The 19,532-nt window shown below is 35.6% G+C and overlaps 1 protein-coding gene and 1 non-coding gene across 2 annotated transcripts in view; both read left to right on the forward strand.

Annotated features, from left to right (window-relative positions):
* Window positions 1-19,532, forward strand: part of CCDC18 (coiled-coil domain containing 18) — a 103,772-nt gene that overhangs the window by 68,718 nt on the left and 15,522 nt on the right. Inside the window, exons 22-27 of the mRNA XM_044914563.1 lie at window positions 1,197-1,296; window positions 6,025-6,141; window positions 7,576-7,719; window positions 9,267-9,470; window positions 13,903-14,040; window positions 17,100-17,300. Of these exons, the coding sequence (XP_044770498.1) occupies window positions 1,197-1,296; window positions 6,025-6,141; window positions 7,576-7,719; window positions 9,267-9,470; window positions 13,903-14,040; window positions 17,100-17,300 (904 nt within the window). The remainder of the gene's footprint in view (window positions 1-1,196; window positions 1,297-6,024; window positions 6,142-7,575; window positions 7,720-9,266; window positions 9,471-13,902; window positions 14,041-17,099; window positions 17,301-19,532) is intronic.
* On the forward strand, window positions 1,929-2,054 carry LOC123324764. The gene has a single exon (XR_006540030.1). It is a non-coding gene; the product is annotated as a small nucleolar RNA SNORA31 (small nucleolar RNA).

The raw sequence follows: 19,532 nt of genomic DNA on the forward strand, positions 1-19,532 counted from the left end.
AAGAAGTAAAAATGAAATCTTAAATTCTAGCTGATAGCTGAATTTTTGGAAACTCAGCTATTCACTTATACAATTATCTTTAGAGTTCATTTCATAATAACTTATTAATGTAGCCTTGTATGTTATAACTGCTGAAACTTTTTAAAAAAGATTTTATTTATTTATTTATTTATTTATTTATTTATTTATTTATTTATTTTAGAGAGAGCCTGTGAGCAGGGGGGAGAAGCAGAGGGAGAGGGACAAGCAGACTCTGCACTGAGTGCAGAGCCTGATGAGGGGCTTGATCCCATGACCCTGGACATCATGACCTGAGCCTAAATCAAGAGTTGGTCACTCAACTGACTGAGCCACCCAGGCACCCCTAACTGTTGAGACTTTTAAGAGAATAGTAAATAGTTCATTAAAGAAATTCACAATCTGTTTTTTAAAATCAGTACCTTTGTTCAATATTGTTCATATTTAAGTCTGGAAAACTATATGAAGATTTTTGAGATCAACAACATTTTTAGCCTTTGTCATATCAAAACATAGAGTTCCAAATTAAAATTCTTTGATTGCATTCTCTGATCCTGAGTAGTAGAAGTCTTAAAGTTGTGTCAGTATTAAGCATTTTTATAATATAAAATTATAAATAAGTTAAGGTTTTAGGAGAGCTAGAGTTTACAAAAAAAAATGTTTCTATATTAGACTTCAATACTTCACTATATGTAAGGCGTCATTTGAGTAAAATTCCCATGAGAAACACAGTGGTCATTGACTGAGCTGTGGATATCAGAGATACCAACCATGAGATAAATGCCTCATTCAAATGTAATAAACTCACAGCTAGTATATGGAAATGACTTTCAAATGCTCCCCTGATCTGTAAATGAAAAATATGGACATATTTTAAAAATTCTTATACTGATTCAGTTTTATATCTTGGGAGTACTTTAACATTTAGCTTAAATTGTCTACAGTAGTAGTGTTTGAGTTAACTTTTGCCTTTTGAGAATACTTTATTAAAGTAACTATTGATACCAGTCATTTTCTTTATTCAGTATTTCTTTAATTTGAGCCCTTTCAAAGGTCAGAAATAATGGCATATATTTTATCACTTTTAGCTTACAGGACGCTAACCCAATTGACTTAATTTTTTAAAACTATAATATTCCTACTATTTGCTTTGATCTTTTTCCTTTGATAAATTGCAGAGAATGCAAGATGGAGAATGAAGATAAAAAGCAAGAACTCCTTGAAATGGATCAGGCACTTAAGGAGAGAAATTGGGAACTAAAGCAAAGAGCAGCTCAAGTTGGTTTTCTTAATTATATTTAATGAAATTTTCTGTTACAGTACAATCATGCAGGGTTTTAGAGATCACCACTTTTTGGTAAAATGGACCTTTTTAAAGCATATATGTTTTTCTGTGCACATTAATATATAAAAAATTAGAAATATGTCATCTTTCTTCATCTTGCTATTTTTTTTTTTTTTAAGATTTTTATTTATTTATTTGACAGAGAGAGACAGTGAGAGAGGGAACACCAGCAGGGGGAGTGGGAGAGGGAGAAGCAGGCTTCCTGCTGAGCAGGGAGCCCTATGCGGGGCTCCATCCCAGGACCCTGGGATCATGATCTGAGCTGAAGGCAGATGCTTAACAACTGAGCCACCCAGGTGCCCCCATCTTGCTATTTTTATAGAAAGTCAATTTTTGAGAATGAAGGTTAGCTTAGTATCTGAACTTTTTGATCTCTTACATTATTGCATATCCCAAGACAACGGGATTAAAGGAGTTATTGTAACTCCTTTAATAGTGTGTTTGTTGGAGGAACAAAACTATTCAAAAGGCATCTTTTTTAAAGACTTTCTTAGATCAGTTTTAGGTTCACAGTGAAATTGAGCAGAAGGTACAGAGATTTCCCATATACACCTTGCTACCATAAATGCACAGCCCTTGGAGCAGTTCCTGTCTGCTACTAAGGTTTCCACTAGAGACGCAAGAAAAAAGTGTCCTCACGCTTTCTGTCTGTCTCATTGTGGCAGTCAAGATTGAATGGGGGAGTGCAGGGAAAAACCAAAAGAATATCTGCAAATCAAAAGTAACTTTGTCAACAATGAAATCTTGTTTTACTCCAAAAAATAAATAAATAAATAAATGCACAGCCTTCCCCATTATCAACATTCCCCACCCAGGTGGTACGTTTGATAATAGTTGAGGAACCTACACATTATAATCATCCAAACTCCATAATTTACATTACAGTTCACTCTTGGTGCATACATTCTGTGGGTTTGGACAAATGTTTAATGACATGTATCCATCATTATGATATCGTCCAGGGTATTTTCAAGCCCTCAAAATTTTCTTTGCTCCACCTTTATCCTTCTTCCTCTTCCCCCATCCCTAGCAACCACTGATCTTTTTTATTGTCTCCATCATTTTGCCTTTTCCAGAATGTCATATAGTTGAAATCATATAGTACATAGTCTTTTCATACTGGCTTCTTTCACTTAATAATATTTGTTTAAGTTTTCTCCACATCTTTTTGTTACTTGATAGCTCATTTCTTTTAGCACTGAATAATATTCCATTGTCTAGATGTACTACAGTTTACTTATCCATTCACCTACTGAAGGGCATCTTGGTTGCTTCCAAGTTTTGACAATTAAATGAATAAAGCCGCTATAAACATCTGTGTGCAGGTTTTTGTGTGGACATAAGTTTTTGACTCCTTTTGGTAATTACCAAGGGGCATGATTGCTGGATCATATGGTAAGAGTATGTTTAGTTTTATAAGACACTTCCAAACTGTGTTCTCAAGTGCCTTGTACCATTTTGCATTCTTACCAGCAATGAATGTGAATTCCTGTTGCTCCACATCCTGGCTAGCATTTGGTATTGTCAATGTTTTGGATTTGGCCATTCTCATTAGTGTGTAGTGGTATCTCCTGGTTAATTTGCACTTCTCAGATGACATCATATGATATGGAGGGTATTTTCCTGTGCTTATTTTCTATCTGTATATCTTTTTTGGTGAGGTGTCTGTTACAGTCTTTGGCTCATTTTTTAATTGAGTTGTTTGTTTTCTTACTGTTGAATTTTAAGAGTTCTTTGTATATTTTGGATACAAGTCCTTTTTCAAATGTGTCTTTTGCAAATATTTTATTCCAGTTTGTGGCTTTAATTCACAATCTTTTGACATTGGCTTTCACAGAGCAGAAGTTTTTAATTTTAATGACATCCAGCTTATTAATTATCTTTCATGAATTATGCCTTTGGCTTTGCATCTAAAAAGTCATCACCCAAGGTCATCCAAGGCTTTCCTCTATGTTATCTTATAGAAGTTTTATAGTTTTGCAAGTTACATCTAGGTCTGTGATCCATTTTGAGTTAATTTTTGTGAAGGGTGTGGTGTAGACTCATTTTTTTGCATGTCGTTGTCCACTTATTCCAGCACCATTTGTTGAAAAAACTGTTTTTTCTCCATTGTATTGCCTTTGCTCCTTTGTCAAAGGTTAATTAACATATTTAGTTTCTGGATTCTATTCTGAACAATTATTTATTCACCTGTGTTTTGCCAGTACCAAGATCTGTTTACTGTAGCTTTTTAGTGTCTTGAAGTCAGGTAGTGTCACTCTTCCAACTTGGTTCTTCTTCAGTTATCGTGTTGGATATTCTGGGTGTTTTGCCTCTCCATGTAAATTTTAGGAGCAGTTTGTCAATATCCACAAATTAACTTGCTGGAATTCTGATTGGAATTGCCTCGAATGTTTAGATTTAGTTGGGAAGAACTGACATCTTGAATCTTGAAAATATTGAGTCTTCCTATCCATGAATAAGGACTCTCTCTCTATTTATTTAATTCTTTGATTTCTTTCATTAGAGTTTTGTAGTTTCTTTATAGATCTTGATATATTTAGCTTGATTTATACCTAAGTATTTTGTTTTGGGGAGTGCTAATGTAAATCATATTATGTTTTAAATTTCAAATTCCTCTTGTTTATTGCTGGTATATAGGAAAGTGACTGATTTTGTGTACTCCTTGTATCCTTCAATCCTGCTATAATCACTTATTAGTTCTAGGAATTATTTTGTCAAATCTTTTGGATTTTCTACCTAGATGATTATGTCATCTATAAACAAACATAGTTTTGTATTCCTTTCTAATATGTGTATCTTTTATTTCTTTTTTTTGTCTTATTGCATTAGCTAGGACTGCTAGAACAGTGTTGAAAAGCAGTAGTAAGAGAGAATATCCTTGCGTTGTATCTGATCTTAGTGGGAACGTTTTGAGTTTCTCACCATTAAGTATGATGCTAGCCTGTTGTTTTTCTATAGATATTCTTTATTAAGTTGAGGAAGTTCCCTTCTATTCCTTGTTTACTGAGAGTTTTTATCATGAAGGTGTGTTGAAATGTCTTTGTCTGGTTTTGGTATTAGGGTAATACTGGCCTCATAGAATGAGTTAGAAGTATTTCCTCTGCTTCTGTCTTCTGAATTGGATTGCAGAGAATTGGTATAATTTCTTTCTTAGATTTTGGTAGAATTCACCAGTGAGCCCATCTGGACCTGCTGCTTTCTGTTTGGGAAAGTTATTAATCGTTACTTTCTTTAATATATATATATGCTTATTTAGATTGTCTCTTCCTGTGTGAGTTTTGGTAGATTCTATCTTTTAAGTAATTGGTCCGTTTCATTAGTTTTATTAAATTTGTGGTCAGAGAGTTGTTATAGTATTCCTTATTATCCTTTTTTTTTTTTAAGATTTTATTTATTTATTTGAGAGAGAGAATGAGAGAGAGAGAGCACATGAGAGGGGGGAGGGTCAGAGGGATAAGCAGACCCCCTGCTGAGCAAGGAGCCTGACATGGGACTCGATCCCGGGACTCCAGGATCATGACCTGAGCTGAAGGCAGTCGCTTAACCAACTGAGCCACCCAGGCGCCCCCTTACTATCCTTTTAATGTCTATGAGAGTTTTAGTAATGTCTTCTCTTTCATTTCTGATATTAGTAATTTGTGTCCTCTCTCTTTTTTTCTTAGCCTGGCTAGAGGCATATTGATTTTATTGATCTTTTCAAGAATCAGTTTTTGGTTTTGTTGATTTTCTCTGTTGATTTCCTAATTTTAATTTTACTGATTTCTGCTTTAATTTTTATTATTTCTTTTCTTCTGCTTACTTTGGATTTAATTTCTTCTTCTTTTTCTAGTTTCCCAAAGTGGTAGCTTAAGTGATTGATTTCAGGTCTTTCTTCTTTTCTAATACATGCATTCAGTGCTGTACATCTTCCTCCAAACACTGCTTTTTCTGCATTCCACAATTTTTGTTATGTTGCATTGTATTTAGCAGCTTTTATTTAGCATAAAATGGAGTCTAAATCATTTATTTGTTATTTATGAACATAGCTGTATCTTTTCTTTAAGTTTCTGTAATACATATGAGCCTGAAGATTCAGTATTAATAAGCAATGAATATTTTTCTCATTTTGTAAAATAATTTGAGGTGAGTTTATGTTTCAGTTATACCTACTATAAACAATTTTAAAACACATTCTAAGCACACAGTTTTTCACATTAGAATAAAGTCGAGTAATAGCTTAATGTTACTTTTTTTTTTTTTAAGATTTTATTTATTTATTTGACAGAGAGAGACACAGTGAGAGAGGGAACACAAGCGGGGAGTGGGAGAGGAGAATCAGGCTTCCTGCCAAGCAGGGAGCCCGATGGAGGGCTCGATCCCAGGGCCCTGGGATCATGACCTGAGCTGAAGGCAGACGCTTAATGACTGAGCCACCCAGGCACCCCTTAATGTTACTTTTGTATTAACCATCAGAGACTCTTAATCTCAGGAAAGAAACTGAGGGTTGCTGGAGTGGAGGAGGGTGGGAGATATGCGGTGGCTGGGTGATGGACACTGGGGAGGGTATGTGCTATGATGAGCACTGTGAATTGTGTAAGACTGATGAATCACAGACCTGTACTCCTGAAACAAATAATACATTTTATGTTAATAAAAAAAAATGTTACTTTTGTATTTAGGTTACACATTTGGATATGACTATTCGTGAGCACAGGGGAGAAATGGAACAGAAAATAATTAAATTAGAGGGTACTCTGGAGAAATCAGAATTGGAACTTAAAGAATGCAACAAACAGGTAAATTATTTAAAATTACATATTTTATATTGTTTTGGAAAATAACTCCTTAACTGTAAGCATCTATTATTCACATAATACGGCTTTTTTTTTATAGAATACATACAATAAAAATACTACTTTTTTTTTTTTTTAAGATTTTATTTATTTATTTGACAGAGAGAGACAGCGAGAGAGGGAACACAAGCAGGTGGAGTGGGAGAGGGAGAAGCTGGCTTCTCGCGGAGCAGAGAGCCCGATGCGGGGCTCGATCCCAGGACCCTGGGATCATGACCTGAGCCGAAGGCAGACGCTTAATGACTGAGCCACTCAGGCACCCCAATACTACATAATTTTAATCACCTTGTACATGCTACTTTAAATTCATTTTTCTCGGGCACCTGGGTGGCTGGCTCAGTCATTAAGCATCTGCCTTCAGCTCAGGTCATGATCCCAGGGTCCTGGGATTGAGCCCCGCGTAGGGCTCCCTGCTGAGCGGAAAGCCTGCTTCTCCCTCTCCTAGTCTCCCTGCTTGTGTTCCCTCTCTCACTGTCTCTCTCTCTCCCTGTCAAAAAAAAAATAAAATCTTTAAAAAATAAGTAAATAAGTAAATTCATTTTTCTCCTCTTAATTTTCCCCAGTTTTATTGACATATAAATGACGGAAATTGCATATATTTGAGGTGTACAACGTGTTTGATATATATTTACACTGTGAAGTAGTTATCACAATCAAGCTAATTAACACATCCATCACTTCAATTATTTTAATTATTTATTTTTGCTGAGAATGCTTAAGGTCTATTCTCTTAGCAAATTTCAAGTATACAATACAGTATTACTAACTATAGTCATATGCTGTACATTAGATTTCCAGAATTTACTCAACCTGTATAACCGAAACCTTATATGCTTTGAACATTTCCTCATTTTCCTCACTCCCTAGCCCCTGATGATTACCCTCTTAATGTTATTTCGAATGTAGTTTTTCTTGTCTCAGTGTGTCCACATATTTATCATCATGTGTGCATGTTTGAATATGTATAAAGTATCTCTGGAAGGATTTGTAATTCTCTTAACTGTGGTTGCCTCTAAGGAAGAAACACAGTGGGAAGAGGACTTTGTTTTCACTAACTATATTTTTCTACTCTTGTACATATTACCTATAAAATTACTTGTGAGGTCATGTAACATCTATTGTTTTAATGTACTCTAATTTTCCTTTCTTATACAAATGTGATTGAGATTTTCATTTCTTTTAGTATATTTTAGGTATACAAGGTATATCTTATTAAGCATAAGATTCTGATATTAATGTCTTGAGTTATGGTGGTCTTAAGAAAAACACATTTTTATATTTTGCTATTGTATATGTGTTTGACTTACTTGGACTGCATTTATGATTAAACAGCTATTTTTCCTTAGTTACATTAATATTGCTCTGTTTAAAATTCAGATAGAAAGTCTGAATGAAAAATTGCAAAATTCCAAAGAACAGCTTCGAGAAAAAGAGTTTATAATGCTACAAAATGAACAGGAGATAAGTCAACTGAAAAAAGAAAATGAACGAACACAACAAAAGATGAAAGAAATGGAAAATGTAAGCACATTATTTTCTGCCTAAGGAATAGAGTAATATTATCTAAAAAGTGATATAAATCTTTGTTTTAAACTGGTTGGTTTTAAAATATAGAAACTGTGCCATAAGTATTTTTAGGCTAATTATTTGTGTCAGATAATTATTGGTTTCTTTGATCTTTTTAAATACTTTACTCTGATGTTCCAATTATAGGCAAGGACATCATCTTACTTTATACTGCCTACAGGCATTGGCATGGTATCTCTCACATAGTAAACCCACGATATGTGCTTACTTGGTCAACAGATATTTATTGAGAACCTACTATGTAATAGAGCTGGAGATACAGATATTAATAAGATACACTCGTTTGTCCTTGAGGAACTCGATCCAGAGAATGAATGAACAGATAATAATTGTACATTATTGAGACCACATACATTGAGTTAGCTGCCAGATGAAGTTTGATGACTTCGTGTTATCAGTTTGCATGTGTGTTGACTGGTGAACCCATTCTATCCACTTGCCTTTTTAAAAAGTGAATTTGCTTCCAAGAGCTCTCATATATGTAACTTTTTTGTTTTTAAATACTATACTCAACTTTAAAACTTCACATATAGCTCTTTATTGTGTTTCATTATCTGTCTCCTCCAGTAGGATATAAAATCCTTAAGGGTAGCCACTTTGTCTCATTTGCTCACTCCTAGGTCCTCAATGCCTAAAACAGCACATATCACATAGTAATCATGAATAAATATTTGTTGAATTATATACATAAATTAAGCAGGGTCTGTGAGAGCAAGTTTGGGCCCCAAGGAAAAGAAAATGATTACTAGCCCAGTCATTTCATGTTCCCTAACAAAGGCCGACTAAAAATATTTACATGAGATTTATACTGATATATAATACAGTTGGATCCAATGTCCCCATTCCAGACATCAGGGTCCTAATGACTTGTACTCATTTCTTTCCTTCTTATCAGCCCTAAAGTCAATTACCTATCTTCTAATATCCCTCACCGAGCTAATTTAGAACTAACTTTTCACTGATTTTTTTTTTCTCTAAGAACACAGTACTTTACTAGGGATTTAACTGAGTAATGTAGAAATGTTTCAGAAGGAGTAGCAGTCCCAGTGGCAGATTTTACTTTTACAGAGAATAAGCTCATGACCTTAACCCAAACGTGGATTAATGGTGGGTTTTGGTTATTCGTGCCAATATGTTCTCCATCTGTGAAATGGATAATTAGGTATTAGCTTCTTTTGTCTCTTTATATTATTATGTATTCTGCCACGTTATAGTCATAATGATAAAGGTTTATACAGCTTGCACATTAGTCATGCAAAATATACCAGTTAGTCCCAGATTTATTATAGTACATTTTCTTATCATTAAAAAGGAAAAAAAAACATTTTCTGAGTGTCAGTTTCACAGTGGATGATATTGTGTGTTAAATTTTATAGAGATCGAGTTGGGTTGGGGAAATTAATTAAAAGAGAAATCAGAATAAGAAATAGGTTATCTATATCATTTCATTTTGAAAACTACAAATATCTTGTGTATTTCAGGTTATGAAAGAACAGGAACAGTACATTGCAACTCAGTACAAGGAGGCCATAGATATGGAGCAAGAATTGAGGCTAACTCGAGAGCAGATGCAGAACTCTCATGCAGAATTGTTGGAGGCTCGTCGTCAACAAGTCCAAGCACAGAGAGAGGTAGAAAGGCTGTCAAGTGAACTGGAGGAAATAAAGCAACTCTCTAAAGAAAAAGTAATCCCTATTCTAAATAATTTTACCTTACTAAAAATCTTTAAAATTTTAGCATTTACTTTTTTAAATTGTAGATTATATTAACTGTTACACACACTGAATGTATTTAATACTACTGAATTTTACACTTAAAACTAGTTAAAGTGGTAAATTTTATGTTATGTATATTTTACTAAAATTTTACGAAGAAAAATGTTATATTTAGTGTAGCCTAGTAATATAAGTAGGAAGACCTTCAGAAATGAAGTTTGGCCAAACTAATTAGTTTTCAATAAATTAAGTTACAAAGTACTTTTAGAGGGAGAAGCAGGCTTCCCGCAGAGCAGGGAGCCCTACGTGGGGCTGGATCCCAGGACTCTGGGATCATGACCTGAGCCAAAGGCAGACGCTTAACGACTGAGCCACCCAGGAGCCCCAAAGCTAATCTTTTTTGAGTAAAATTTTTACATTTGTAGCTACTGTTAAAAGTGAAATCTAAATTTATAACTGTTATGAAACCTGTAGTCCAGAACCCTTAGGGAGAGAAAGTGCTTTTAATAGCAAGAACAATAATATAAATTGTATTTCCCCAGTATTTGGTAGAAGGTTAACAATTTTGCTTAAAAATACTTAGATTGATATCCTTGGGTTAATTACTTAGACTTTGAGAAAAATGTATTTATTGAGTTTTAGAAAAGTGCCTGTGAGTCTTCTGCTTTTTATTATGCTTACTAATATAGTATAGGAATTGCATTAAAGTATCATTTAATTTTGGTAAACAATGCTTTTATTCACACATCTGGTTGGTTAGACTAATAAAGAATATAGGGCGCCTGGGTGGCTCAGTTGGTTAAGCGACTGCCTTCGGCTCAGGTCATGATCCTGGAGTCCCTGGATCAAGTCCCGCGTCAGGCTCCCTGCTCGGCGGGGAGCCTGCTTCTCCCTCTGACCCTCCCCCCTCTCATGTGCTCTCTCTCTCATTCTCTCTGTCTCAAATAAATAAATAAAAATCTTTAAAAAAAAAAAAAAAGAATATATAAGGGGGGGGTGCCTTGGTGGCTCAGTTGGTTAAGCGTCTGCCCTGGACTAGGTCATGACCTGGGATCGAGCCCTGTGTCAGGCTCCCTGCTCAGCGGGGGGTCTGCTTTTCTCTCTCTGCCTCTGCCCCTCCCCCACTCATGCTCGTGCTCTCTCTCTCAGATAAATAAAATCTTTTTTTTAATAGGTTCATAAATTACATCTTTTTTTGAAAGATCTTATTTATTTAAGAGAAAGAGAGAGCGAGCATGGGCAGGGGGAGAGGCAGAGGGAGAGGCAGACTCCCCACTGAGCAGGGAGCCTGACACAGGACCCAATCCCAGGACCCTGGGAACATGGGCCAAAGGCAGACGCCCAACCAACTAAGTAACCCAGGCCCCTCTAAAATCTTTTTTTTAAAAAAAGAATATATAAGGAATTTTTATTAGAATATGTTGGCATTTGGAAGTCTCCTAGGAAAAGCTCCTAGGAAGCTATCTACTTTTATCTCATCTCTGTCCTTATCAGTAGTATCTAAGTATAGTACAATTGATTTTATGTGGATAAGGTAAGCTCAATTAATCAAAAAAGTGAATGAAAGTGGGGAATTATTTAAAGTGACAGTTTAACATGAAAAAATGCTCAACAGCACTCAGCATCAGGGAAATACAAATCAAAACCATAATGAGATACCACCTCACACCAGTCAGAATGGCTAAATTTAACAAGTCAGGAAACGACGGATGTTGGCGAGGATGTAGAGAAAGGGGAATCCTCTTACACTGTTGGTGGGAATGCAAGCTGGTGCAGCCACTCTGGAAAACAGTATGGAGGTTCCTCAAAAAGGTAAAAATAGAACTATCTGAGGATCCAGGAATTGCACTACTTGGTATTAACTCAAAGGATACAAAAATTCTAATTCAAAGGGATACAGGCACCCTGATGTTTATACCAATATTACCTACAATAGCCAAACTATGGAAAGAGCCTAAATGTTCATCGACTGATAAATGGATAAAGATATAGTATATAGATAAAATGGAACATTATGCAGCCATAAAAAAGAATGAAATCTTGCCATTTGCAATGACATGGCTAGGGCTAGAGAGAATTATGCTAAGTGAAATAAGTCAGAGAAAAACAAATACCATATGATTTCACTCATATGTATAATTTAAGAAACAAAATAAATGAACATGGGTTGGGGAGGAAGAGAGGAAAACCAATTAACAGACACTTAACTACAGAGAACTGATGGTTACCAGAGGGGAGGTACATGGGAGGATGGGTTAAACGGGTCATGGGGATTAAGGAGGGCACTTGTGATGAGCACTGGGTGTTGTGTGTAAGTGCTGAATCACTAAATTCTACATCTGAAACTAGCTTGAATTTAAATGAAACTTGAAAAAGAAAATAAAGTTACTTTTTTCTCCATTTTTTAATTTAAATTCAATTAATTAACATATAATGTATTACTGGTTTCAGAGGTAGAGGTCAGTGATTCATCAGTCTTATATAATACCCAGTGCTTATTATATCATGTGCCCTTAATGTCTATCACCCAGCTACCCCATCCCCCCACCTCCCTCCCCTCCAGCAACCCTCTGTTTCCTATGATTAAGAGTCTCTTACGGTTTGTCTCCCTCTCTGGTTTGATCTTGTTTTATTTTTCCCTCTCTTCCCCTATGATCCTGTTTTGTTTCTTAAATTCCACATATCAGTGAGACCATATGAGAACTGTCTTTCTCTGATTGACTTATTTCCCTTAGTTAGCATAATACCCTCTAGTTCCATCCACATCATTGCAAATGGCAAGATTTCATTTTTTTTTTGATGGCCGAGTAGTATTCCATTGTATATAAATACCACATTTTCTTTACCCATTCATCTGTCGATGGACATCTGGGCTCTTTCCATAGTTTGGCAATCGTGGACACTGCTGCTATAAACACTGGGGTGCAGGTGCCCCTTCGGATCACTACGTTTGTATCTTTGGGGTAAATACTCAGTAGTGCAATTGCTGGGTCACAGGGTAGCTCTGTTTTCAACTTTTTGAGGAACCTCCATACTGTTTTCCAGAGTGGCTGCACCAGCTTGCAGTCCCACCAACAGTGTAAGAGGATTCCCCTTTCTCTGCATCCTTGCCAACACCTTTTTCTGCATCCTTGTTTCTTGTGTTATCTTTGGCCATTTTGAGGTAGTATCTCACTGTAGTTCTGATTTGTTAAAATGATAGTTTAAAATAAAATATTTCAACTCAAAACTCTAAATATATATTCATGTGTAAATCTTTTAATTTAGGACCAAATCTTGCTTTTTGTGTGTATGGGCAGGGTCTTTGATTAGAATTCCACCTAATCTTTTCGCATTAACCATACTCCTGTTCCCTCATCTATTGTTTCCAATTTTGGTTTCTTTAAAGTAGAAGAAGAATTAAAAGACATTTGTAAATCAATTAGAATTCAACATCTCTTATATTTTACATGGGGTTTCCCACAATATTTTACAACTATTTGGCTGCTTCTAATTGGGTAAAAAATGTTTATGACTCATTCATTAAGCTGTCTCAAAGCATATAACTTTCTTTTCATATAAAAACTTTCTTTTTGCATGTATATTTCCTCAATGTTCATACATAATGTATATTAGGATTGCATAATTATAATCACAAGCACAACTAGCATAAATAGGTTTGGACAAATACAAAACTGACTCTTTTTTTTTAAAGATTTTATGTATTTATTTGAGAGAGAGCATGCGTGCACTCACCAGTGGAGAGAAGGGCAGAGGGGAAAGCAGACTCCCTTCTGAGCGGGGAGCCTGGCAACACAGAGCTCAATCCCAGGACCCTGGGATCATTAAAGGCAGATGCTTAACTGACTGAGCCACCCAGGCGCCCCACAACTGACTCTTGATAAGCAAACAGTGCATCTGGTGAACAAAATGCACAGGCAAACCTTAGAGTAGACTTACCTGCCAAAGTTCAACATGCTGTGGTTGTTTTACAGAATGCATTTGTTAGTGAAGTATTATATTATGATAAACAATATACTAATACAGTCCCATTTGTAGTCTCTTAAATGTCTAGATTTTAAAGTGTACCATTTAATAAGTTAACTTTGTATATGAACACTTATATAGTATTATAAAAGATTAAAATACAGGGGTGCCTGGGTGGCTCAGTCAGTTAAGCAGCTGCCTTCGGCTCAGGTCATGATCCCAGGGTCCTGGGATCAAGCCCCACATCGGGCTCCTAGCTCAGCGGGGAGCCTGCTTCTCCCTCTCCCTCTGCCTGCCGCTCCCCCTGCTTGTGCTCACTCTCACTCTGGCAAATAAATTAAAAAAAAAAAAGATGAAAATACTTCCATAAATGCACGTGATTGGTTTAGCTATAATAACCAAACAAACAACCTTTCCTTAATATGTCATTTTTAAGGAAGCTCATGGACACCATTTAGCTGAAGAATTGGGGGCTTCTCAAGTACGTGAAGCTCATTTAGAAGCAAGAATGCAAGCAGAAATCAAGAAATTGTCAGCAGAAGTAGAATCTCTCAAAGAAGCTTATCATCTGGAGGTAAAGAAAAATGTAATTTGTTCCAGTACTCCCTGCTAAAGTGAACTATCTGAACAAAAGTATAAGTCTAGCTTCTAAATGTTCATTAGAGAGTAACTCATTGTGGTCTTCATTTCTGGTAGCTTAATATAACTTTCACTTCATATCCAGTGAGCTAATACACTGTGGAGTTAAGAGCTTAAATTCTTGAGGCAGGCAGTCTGGTTCCAAATCTCAGCTTACCATTTAGCACTTATGTGACCTTGAGCAATTAACATCTCTGTCTAAAATGGGCATAATAATCATACGTACCTCATAGAACTGGATTAAATGAATTAAATGGATTAAATGAATATAGTTAAAGTTCTTAGACCTGAGGCTGGCTCATCATCATCATCATCAGTTATTAAATAGCGCTTGCCAAAACTAACTGGAGATATTTTGTAAACAACATAAGTAGTTTCATGTGATATGAATTTATAATGCTTTGCAATTTACAATATTTGTTCTGATAGTAAGTTAGAGAGGCAAAATTAGAACCTGATGCTTTTTATCTACTTGTAGGTCCTGAGCCTTTATAGAAATGAGCAGTGTTAGCAATTAGAATAGCATTTCTTGTCTTTTTTGTTGTTGTTACAAAGGCGTTTAGTTTATTCTCATCAGTGTCACTGATATTCCCATGGTTCACATTTCCCAGTGCGGCTACATTTCTTGTCTTTTTGTCTTTTTAAAAATTACATCTAAAGATATCTAAAATGTATGTATTAGACTTAAACTACTTAGGGACTTCTAATAAAACATTTTTCTATATGACAAGGATTACAACTATATTTATATTAAACTCCTTTCAAAGGAGTTTGGGACTATCTTTGTGAGGGATTGGAAGGGCTTGTAGTCACCATGTCTTGGTTAAGTGCGTTTAGATTCTGATCTCTTTGAAAACGTTGTGTCTGCCAAACAAAACGTGTTTGCAAGCTGAATCCAGTTAGCAGGCTAAGAGATTTAAATCCTTGGTCTTTAAAGACAAATGGAATGCTGTTGGATTCAGCATAATTATTTAATAAATCAATATTAGCTACTCACCCCAGGTGACCATCAGTAATAACTAGTCCAGCTCAAGTGTTTACCAGCAAGTATTCTTTGCACTTTTAATATGTGGTCTCTGTTCTACTTTTATTTCTTATTATCTAATTTTTTACTTTAAGCTTTGTAAGCCCTCAAATTATAAGCAGATAGTACATAAAATGAATTGTAAAAATAGGTTTTACTGTTGTTTAATATTTGGTATTGTTTTATATGTAAGATATAAAAATTTGTAATATGTTTTTATCCTCTTTGGTACTTGACGAAGATTTATTTTTAAAGCATGTATGTTGTTTGAATATAAAAATGAAGAAATAAGTCATTAAAGTAACAGTTAGTAAAAAGGATCAATAATTTTTAACAGCATTTAAAAAATTACAGGTTTCAGAATTGTCAGAAAAGTCACTTAATAATAATTGCAAAAGCCCTGATTTTTTTTTTTTAAGATTTTATTTATTTGAGAGAGAGAATGAGATAGAGCGAGCATGAGAGGGGGGAGGGTCAGAGGGAGAAGCAGACTCCCTGCTGAGCAGGGAGCCCGATGCGGGACTCGATCCCGGGACTCCAGGATCATGACCTGAGCCGAAGGCAGTCGCTTAACGAACTGAGCCACCCAGGCACCCAGCCGTGATATTTTTTTAAAGATTTTATTTATTTATTTTTACGAGAGAGAGAGAGAGAACACAAGCAGGGGGAGTGGCAGGCAGAGGGAGAGGGAGAAGCAGACTCCACGCTGAGCAGTGAACCCAATGCAGGACTTGATCCCAGGACCCTAGGATCATGATCTGAGCTTAAGGCAGACGCCCAACCGACTGAGCCATCCAGGCACCTCCCCTGATACTTTTGATTAAAAATCTATTTTTTTTCGCCTGGGTGGCTCAGTCGTTAAGCGTCTGCCTTCAGCTCAGGTCATGATCTCAGGGTGGGGGGATCAAGCCCCACATTGGGCTTCCTGCTCTGCAGGAAGCCTGCTTCTCCCTCTCCCACTACCCCCTGCTTGTGTTCCTTCTCTCACTGTCTCCCTCTATCAAATAAATAAATAAAATCTTAAAAAAGAAAAAAAGTTTTTATTATGGAAAATTTTGAAAGAATGGTATAAATCCTTCTAGATTTATTATTCAACTTTAGTAATTATCAATTTGTGGCCAATGTGATTTCATCTATACTTATGTTGACCATTTCTTTTTATTTTTTATTTATTTTTTAATTTATTTTTTAAAGATTTTATTTATTTTATTTATTAGAGAGCGAGCGAGAGAGAAACAGCATGAGAGAGGAGAGGGTCAGAGGGAGAAGCAGGCTCCCCGCCGAGCCGGGAGCCTGATGTGGGACTCGATCCCAGGACCCTGGGATCATGACCTGAGCCGAAGGCAGTCGCTTAACCAACTGAGCCACCCAGGCGCCCCGACCATTTCTTTTTAAAAGGGAATAAATACTTTTGAGAATGAAAAAGGGTGCTGTTCATAACTACACCAGGACACGAGGCATAAATCCTGGCCAGTCCACCATATCTTTAACCTCACTCACTTCCCTTCCCCCACATATCTCATTGTATTTTGAAGCAAATCCCAGACATCATTATTTCATCAGTAAACATTTCAATAAGTATCTCTAAAAGATAAGAGCTGTTTTTTAAAAACATAACCACAATACTATTACTACAATTAAAAATTGACAGTAATTCCTTAATATTATCAATTACCCATCATTTGTTCACATTTTCCCAATTATCACAAAAATGTCTATATAGTTAAGTGCAAATCAGGATCAAAAAAAACAGCCCATTGTATTTGGTTAACTGTTATTAGGTAATTTAAGACCATAGGTTTCTTCTTCTCCTTTTTTTCCTCTAATAGCTTATGTGTTGAGAAATCAGATGTTTGTACCTAAAAACAGAATTTACTTCAGTATAAATGGAAGTGAAAAGTATTAGAATGTTTTTGAAACCAACCCCACCCTATTTTTTTCTTTTCTTTTTCAATTCTGGGGCTGTGTAGATGATTTCGCATCAAGAGAACCATGCGAAGTGGAAGATTTCTGCTGACTCTCAAAAGAGTTCTGTTCAGCAACTAAATGAACAGTTAGAGAAAGCAAAACTGGAATTAGAAGAAGCTCAGGACACCGTAAGCAATTTGCATCAACAAGTCCAAGATAGGAATGAAGTAATTGAAGCTACAAATGAAGCATTACTTATTAAAGTAAGTAAACATATAAAAGTACATAAAACACATCAATGAAAAAGTACATTTATGACTTTTTTCCCCATCCTTATAGTTCATAAAGGAAAATATGACCAAATGTCGACCAGTTTGAATAAAAAGCATTTTATTTAGAAGACACTGGATGTAGGGATTATAAGTATGATGTATATATCATATTACCGTAGGAGAAATAATTTATAAATGTTTGAACACAAACTTAAAATTTTTAAAATTTATTTCTATTTTTTTGGTAGGAACATTTAAGTTCTACTCTCTTAGCAAATTTCAGTTATACAATACCTGTATTACCAACTGTAGTCACCATGTTATACATTAGATCCTCAGACCTTATTCATCTTCTAGCTAAAAGGTTGTACAAACCTCTCACTATTTCCCACACTGCCTAGCAACCCCTTTTCTATCTGCTGTTTCTGAGTTTGATTCTCTCTCTTTTCTTCTTAAGACTCCACATATAAATGATACCATGAACTATTTGTCTTTCTTTTATTTAATTTAGCATAATGCCCTCAAGGTCCATCCATGTTGTCACAAATTGCAAGATGTCCTTTCTCATGGCTGAATAATATTCCATTGTGTGTATGTACACACCACATCTTTATCCATTCATCTGCTGATGAACACTTTAGTTGTTTGCTTATTTTGGCTATAATGCTGCCAGGAATGAACTTGGGAATACATATATCTCTTTGATATCCTATATTAATTCCCTTTGTATATATACCCAAAACTGGTGTTGCAGGATCATATGGTAGTTCTAATTTTAATTTTTTGCAGAACCTCCGTACTGTTTTCCACAGTGGCTGTCCCAATTTACATTCCACCAACAGTGCACAGAGGTTCCCTTGTATCCACACCCACACCAACACTTGTTATCTCTGGGTTTTTGTTTTTTGTTTTGTTTTTTTGTGGGTTTTTTTTGATACTAGCTGTTCTCACAGGTGTGAGGTAATATTGTGGTTTTGATTTGCATTTCCCTGATGATGAGTGATGTTGAGCACCTTTTCCTGTATCTGTTGCCCATTTGTACGTCTTATTTGGAAAAATATCTGTTCAGTTCCTCTGCTGATTTTTAATTGGATTGTTAGGGTTTTGAGTTGAATGAATTCTTTATATATTTCAGATATTCATCCTTTATCGAATATATGATTTGCAAATATTTTCTCCCATTCTGTAGGTTGCCTTTTCATTTTATTATTGATAGTTTACACTGCTGTATAGAAGCTTTTTAGTTAATATAGTCCCATTTGTTTATATTTGCTTTCATTGCCCTAGCTTTTGTGTCAAATCCAAAAAATTATTGCCAAGCTTGATGTCAAGTAGCTTAACCCCTATTTTTTCTTCTAGGAGATTTATGGTTACACTTAAATTTAAGTGTTTCGTCCATTTGGAGTTGATTTTTTTTATATGGTGTAAGATAGTGATGCAGTTTCATTCTTCTGTATCTGACTGTCCAGTTTTCCCAGCACCATTATGTAGATACTGTCCTTTTCCCATTGTGTATTCTTGGTTCCTTTGTCATAAATTAACTTGCTCTATATGCATGGGCTTATTCCTGGACTATCTGTTCTGTTCCATTGATCTGTGTATACATTTCTATACCAGTACCATACTGTTTTTATTACTATAGCTTTGTAATATGGATTGAAATGAAGAAGTGTGATGCCTTCAGCTTTCTTCTTTTTTCTTAAGATTACTTTAGATATTTGGGGTCTTTTCTAGTTCCATATAGATTTTTAGGATTGTTCTATTTCTTTGAAAAATGCCATTGGAATTTGGATGGGGATTGAATGAATCTGTAGATTGCTTTGGGTAGTATATTGATTTTGTATCCTACAACTTTACTGAATTCATTTATTCTAACGATTTTTAATGGAGTTTTTAGTGTTTTCTATATATAATATGTGATCTGCAAATACAGCTTCTTTCCAATTTGGATACTTTTTTTTTCTTTTTCTTCTCTTTTCTTTCTTTGTTTCTTTGTTTCTTTTTCTTTCTTTCTTTCTTTCTTTTTTTTTTTTAAAGATTTTATTTATTTATTTGAGACAGAGAGAATGAGAGACAGAGAGCATGAGAGGGAGGAGGGTCAGAGGGAGAAGCAGACTCCCTGCCGAGCAGGGAGCCCGATGCGGGACTCGATCCCGGGACTCCAGGATCATGACCTGAGCTGAAGGCAGTCGCTTAACCAACTGAGCCACCCAGGCGCCCTTT

Source organism: Neomonachus schauinslandi, chromosome 4 (genome assembly GCF_002201575.2).
Source record: "Neomonachus schauinslandi chromosome 4, ASM220157v2, whole genome shotgun sequence".
Lineage (NCBI taxonomy): Eukaryota > Metazoa > Chordata > Mammalia > Carnivora > Phocidae > Neomonachus > Neomonachus schauinslandi.